This window comes from Pteropus vampyrus, unplaced genomic scaffold (genome assembly GCF_000151845.1).
Source record: "Pteropus vampyrus isolate Shadow unplaced genomic scaffold, Pvam_2.0 Scaffold1, whole genome shotgun sequence".
NCBI classification, from domain to species: Eukaryota; Metazoa; Chordata; class Mammalia; order Chiroptera; family Pteropodidae; genus Pteropus; species Pteropus vampyrus.
Window position 1 is genome coordinate 2,646,210 of NW_011888782.1, and position 5,807 is coordinate 2,652,016.

At 32.4% G+C, this 5,807-nt stretch overlaps 1 protein-coding gene across 1 annotated transcript in view; it reads right to left on the reverse strand.

Moving 5' to 3' along the window:
• Positions 1-5,807, reverse strand: part of NEK11 (NIMA related kinase 11) — a 225,262-nt gene that overhangs the window by 137,015 nt on the left and 82,440 nt on the right. The window contains exons 7-8 of the mRNA XM_023527662.1: positions 2,141-2,290; positions 1,949-2,047 (exon numbers count right to left, since the gene is read on the reverse strand). Of these exons, the coding sequence (XP_023383430.1) occupies positions 1,949-2,047; positions 2,141-2,290 (249 nt within the window). The remainder of the gene's footprint in view (positions 1-1,948; positions 2,048-2,140; positions 2,291-5,807) is intronic.

Sequence of the window (5,807 nt, forward strand, 5' to 3'; positions counted from 1 at the left end):
GGCTAAATCTGGGAGCTTGAAAACAAAACCCACTGGTAGCTATTTTTCCTTCTATAGAGGGTTACAAAAAATTACATGGTAGCTTATGCAACAAAGTCCTGCAGAGTCAGGCTCCTACCTACCTCTCCTACTTTATCTGGCATTGCCTGCTCTCTCACTCCCTGACATCCAGGCAAGGGCAGGCCTTCGCTGAGCTCCACGAACACACACGTTCTCACCACCTCTGGGTCTGCAGCGGACAATGTCCACACTCCCAGGGATAGGACGAGGGTGAGAAGAGTGAGGCACTCACCTCAGGTGTGAAATTTAAGGAGGCATCAAAAAACTCAGTAATCAAGAAAAATAATATTTTAATGAAATATAAAATATCAAAATTAATGCCCCGAAATTGTGGAGAACACAATATCAAAAGTTTAAATAAAGATAGGAGGCTCCAACTCTGAATTTGTACCATTCTACCTCACCGGCCTCACCCTACTCATAGCCCTGTTGGATACTATCTCTAAACTTTTGATATGTTGTTACCATGGATTTTTAGCATTAACGTGAATTTGTAAAATATTGCATTAAATGATTATTTATCTTTATTACTGAGTTTTTGGTGTCCTCTTTAAATTTTGTCCCAGGACAGATTTGTGCTTCACTTGCCTCACCTTACTCCCAGCAGATCTCCTTGGGTCTCTTTTGACTATTTTTTGTGTGCTCACAGCCCTTTCAGTGTGGTTTTGAGCCAACAGCCAGGACCTGTGCCTCTTTGCAATCAGACTGCCCTCGGACTAGTGGATCCGGCTTCGCCCATTCATGGGGAGAGCTGGAAGTACTAGGGAACTTCACCACCTGCCCTCTTCTGTCCTGCTTGCCCCACTTCCTAAGAGTTTCCCCTGGCAGCACATTCTTGCATAAGAAACCTCTATGTCTCCCTCCAGGGAACATGACCTAATTCAGAGCTTCACACTAGCTTTTCTCTATGATTCCAACACACTTTCTCAGGCTCTTTCCAGGTTGACTGCTTCTCACCGTCTCACTGGTGTCAAAATGTCACCTACTCCTTCTTTGACCACCAACTCCCTTCTCCTTTCTTTATTTTATAGCATCCTATTTGCTTTCTTTCTAGTATTCATGAGGATTTATAATTATTTTATTTATTTGTTTACTTTTTCTTGGTTATTGGATTCTCTTACTATCAGTCAAGCTTCGAAAGGACAGGAGCCATATCTGTTCCTTTCATTTCTGCACCCCTAGAGTCAGCGCAGAGTGGGCACTCAACTAATAAATGCACATGAAGGCAGCATCCTGTTTCCTGTGGATTCAGAACTGGACACTGATGAAAAGGTGTGCACATTTTTGAAGGTGAATGACTGCTGTGTGGGTTCTCTTAAAGTATTCATAAAATTAAAAGAAATTTGCCTGAGGGATTTGTATTGTAAAAGCCTAAGAAGTTAAAAAAAAAAAAAAAAAGCAAAAAACTCTCTTGAGCGGAGACCATTTGCTTTTCTCTTACCACCAGAGGCAAATTCTCTACATCAAAATTTATAATTTATAGTAGAACAAAATAAACTCACCCAATCAATAAAAGGTATTATTGAGATACATAATAAAGGAGTAGAATAATAAAGTCTCAATGAAAGTCGCAGATTTTAGTAGCAGTGGCAGTACTTTCTTATCCTAGCAGGAATATATTTATAAAGTGATGAGGTAAGATTTATAAACCAAGAGCTCGAAGGGTGGATGTTGAGTTTAGGCAGAAAACCCTGATATCTGGGACACCAGGGAATCAGAGTTCACACACTTTGCTCTGAAGCAAAGACCTTGTCCTGACTAATGATTTCCTTCAGCTTTAAAAAAAAAACCTAGTCTCTCCTTTCTGATTGATTCTTAATGCATTTTATTCCCGTAGTAGATCTGCAAGTCTTAGAATGTATATAAATGCTTATATGTATTTCCTGGCATTCTTTTCATTTTAAATACCTGTAGTTGTTCATCAATGTAAGGGATTTTTAAAATTTCTATAGCAGACGGCCTCAATGAAGGATTCTTGTTCAACATGCTGGAAAGTTTAAAAAGAAAATTATTTTACAGATGAACTAAAATGTAAATATAATTTAATATTGTTTCTTTGGTGATACATTTATTTCCATACCGTTCCATGATGGCATTCAGTTCTTTTGGATATCTCTTAGGGAGAGAAGGAGTGTCGCCTTCAACAATTTTTAAAACAATGGCCAAGAAATTGGAACCAGTGAATGCATGATTCATGCAGCACATCTCATATAAAATGCATGCCAGAGACCTGAAGACAAAGTCAAAGAATTTAAATAAAGAACAAATGTCCTCTTTTAAATTTGATCATTATATAAAATCTCAGATGTGTTAGGGCATTGGTTTTGAGGCACTAACATACACTTCAGTTGTTTGTTTAAAAACTCCAGTTCCATAGTATTCTATTCCATTTAAGTACATGTTTACTAAAAAAAAAAAAAAAAAAAAAGGAAAAAGTGAAAGAAGAAAGCACAAAATGTAAGTCTGAATGACCACTTTTTGTCAAAGAAGAGCAAACAAACCGCATGTTTGCACATAGTAGGGACCCAATAAATATTCGATCCATGTAGCAAGAAATTTTTTAATTAACCTCTACAAAGGAAAAATAAAATGCAGCTAAATATCATCTTCCTAAGGCAGTTTTGTTAATGTTATATATGCAAAATAAAATTTTAATTTATCAGCCTATTCTTTGCTCTACTGTGTATCCAAGCATTTTAAAATGAAACAGATTCTTTATTAGTTTTCTCAATAGAATCCATTTGCAAGTAGGGTGGAAGAGCAGCTACTTGCAGCTCACATTAAAATGTATAATTCTTCCTTTGGGTGTATGAAACAGAATATTAAAATTCTAGATCAGTCCAAAACTGATTTGGATTAACCATGCAAATCAGTAACTTAGAAACTAGCTGAATAATCTTTTAAATAACTACGTCATTAACAAAACTAAGGGGGAAATTCCTGCCTGAACTTAGTATTAAGAAAGAACTGTATTTCTCCTGAATAATGGATTACTTTAAATCTTATGGGTATTTTGAATTATGTAACTGGCCATGTCTCCCTTTTCATGTTACTTGTTTGAAACATCAAAATAAATTTACAGTAGACCTTATGTAAGTTGTGTTTTATATAACTTTTAACATTGTCCTACTTTCTGGGGGTTCATGAAAACGTTCATTTAAGAGAATTCCAATTATATACACTGAGACTGTTTCTGTTTCAGTAAATAATGAGAACTCTAAAAATTTCCAATTGATTGATATTTTACATATTACAAAGTACTTTCATATATGTATCTCAAAGAGCCTCATAAATGCAGTGAAATAGAGTCAATATTATATTTTCCCCATTTTATACATGAGGAAACTGGCTCATTAAAGTTAAATGACTTGCCCAATTTCATAAGGTATTTTTATTTCCAAATTCTGGATTATTTCCATTACAGAATGCTAGAAAGAAGTGGGATATTGGGAGAAATCATGTGATATTAACTAGAACATCAAGATCAATGTAAACATAATTAATTATGAACATTATTTGAAGCTCAATAAATTTTGTATCCATCTGTAAGATCACTAAATGGTATCTAGTACAGTAGCACATATTTAGATTTCTATATCAAAAAAATTTCCCTTCAATAAAAGAGAAATAAAGACATTTTTAGACAAACAACAACTGAGAGAATTCATTGCCAGCACAACAGTACTAAAAAATATCCTAAAAGGGAGAAAAATGATCTCAGACAGAAACAAAGAATACAAGAAGGAATAAAGAACACTAGAAAGAATAATTCTGTGACTATGTATAAGTCTATATTGACTCTATAAAACAACATTAACAATATATTGTGGGATTTAAAAATTACGTAAAAATAAAATTTCATGACAAAAATAATACAAAAGACATAAGAGGGTAAATGGAGTTAAAGTATTTTAAGTTCCTAGCACTACTGGAAAAGTAAAAATAATAACTTTTACCAGACGGTAATAAGTCAAGGATGCATGTTATAACTGCTAGGGTTATCACCAAAAAAAAAAAAATAGTAAAATAATGTATAACTGACAAGTATATAACTAACAAATTACTAAAGGGAAAAAAAAATCAAATAAAATTTTAAACCAAAAGAAAGCAAGAAAGGAAAGAAAAAAAAAAACATAAAACAAGTGGTATATATAGAAAGCAAATAATAAGATGACAAAGAAAAAAACAGTAATTATATTTAAAATAAAGTAAATAATGAGATGACAAATAAAAAAGAGTAATTATATATTAAAAATTATATATAAATGGACGATACTTCAATTAAAAAAGACTATTGGGCTGAGTAAAAAATTATATACTGCTCACAAAACAAACCATAAATATAAGAACACAGAGCAGTTCATAGAAAGAGATATACCATGCAAACCCCTATCAAAATATTGCTGGTGTAGCTATACTAATATCAGACAAAATAGACTTAAAGGCAAGAACCACAACTAAGATTCAGATGTTGGATTAATAAAGAAATCAAACCACTAGGAACATATAACCATACTAAAACCCAATAACAGTGTGTGTGTGTGTGTGTGTGTGTGTGTGTGTGTGTAGCAAAAATTGACAGAATTAAGAGAAAAACAACACAAATTCACAATTATAGTAAAAGACTTTAAAATACCTCTTTCAATAGCTGATAGAACAAGCAGACCAAAAAAAAAAAAAAAACTGGTAAGGATAGAGAAAATCTAAACATGACCAAAATTGACATAATTGACAAATTAACATAAACGCATCCGAACAAGTAAAGAATTCAGATTCTATTCAAGGACACATGGAATATTTTCCAAAATTGACCATACTCAGGGTTATAAAGCAAACCTCAACAGATTTTAAAAACTGCAAATTTCAGAGCATATTCTCTGACCACAGTGAAATTAAGCTATATATTAACAGAAAGGGAAAAAAACCCTACAAAATCTCCAGCTGTTTGAAAATTAACAATACACATCTAAATATCCCTAGGTAATATAAAAAATTCCAACAGAAATCATAAAATATTGTTAAGTGAATGCTAATAAAGGTATACAACATCAACACTTATTGAATGCAGATAAAATAAAAGCAGCTAAAATAAATACATGGAAAGTATTGAAGGAATATATTAACAAAGTAAAAGGCTTTGAACATCTATGATCTAAGTCAGCTTGAGAAGATAGAAAAAGAACAAACAGCATATCAAACCAAAGAATGTTCAAGAGAAGAAATTTTAAAAGTAGAAATTAATGAAATAAAATTAAAAAGCATTAAAAAAAGGACAATAAAAATAAAATCAGTAAAGACTAATAAGTTTAATAAACCTCTAGCAAGACTGATGAAGAAAACAAGAAAAACCACCTGTGTGTTTTTGCAATAACAGAAATGGAAAAGTATACAACACTATAGACTCCACAAGTATTAGAAAGTATTCAGATGGCATTATAAATGTTTTTCCCCAATAAATTTGACAACTGAGATTAAATGAAAGGTCTTTAAAAATATAACTTACCAAACTGATACAAGAAGAAATAGAAAATCTGAATAGTCCTTTATTTATTGAACAGAGATAAGTAATTATTTAAAATAATAATTAAAATTTTTTTTAAAATCTTCCCACACACACACAATAAAAACTCCAGGGCCAGATGGCTTTACCGAAAAATTCTTCCAAACATTCAAGGATTAAGAACACCAGTCTTAATCTCTTCATTTTATAAAGTCAGCCTAATTTTGATACTAAAATACAATAAGGA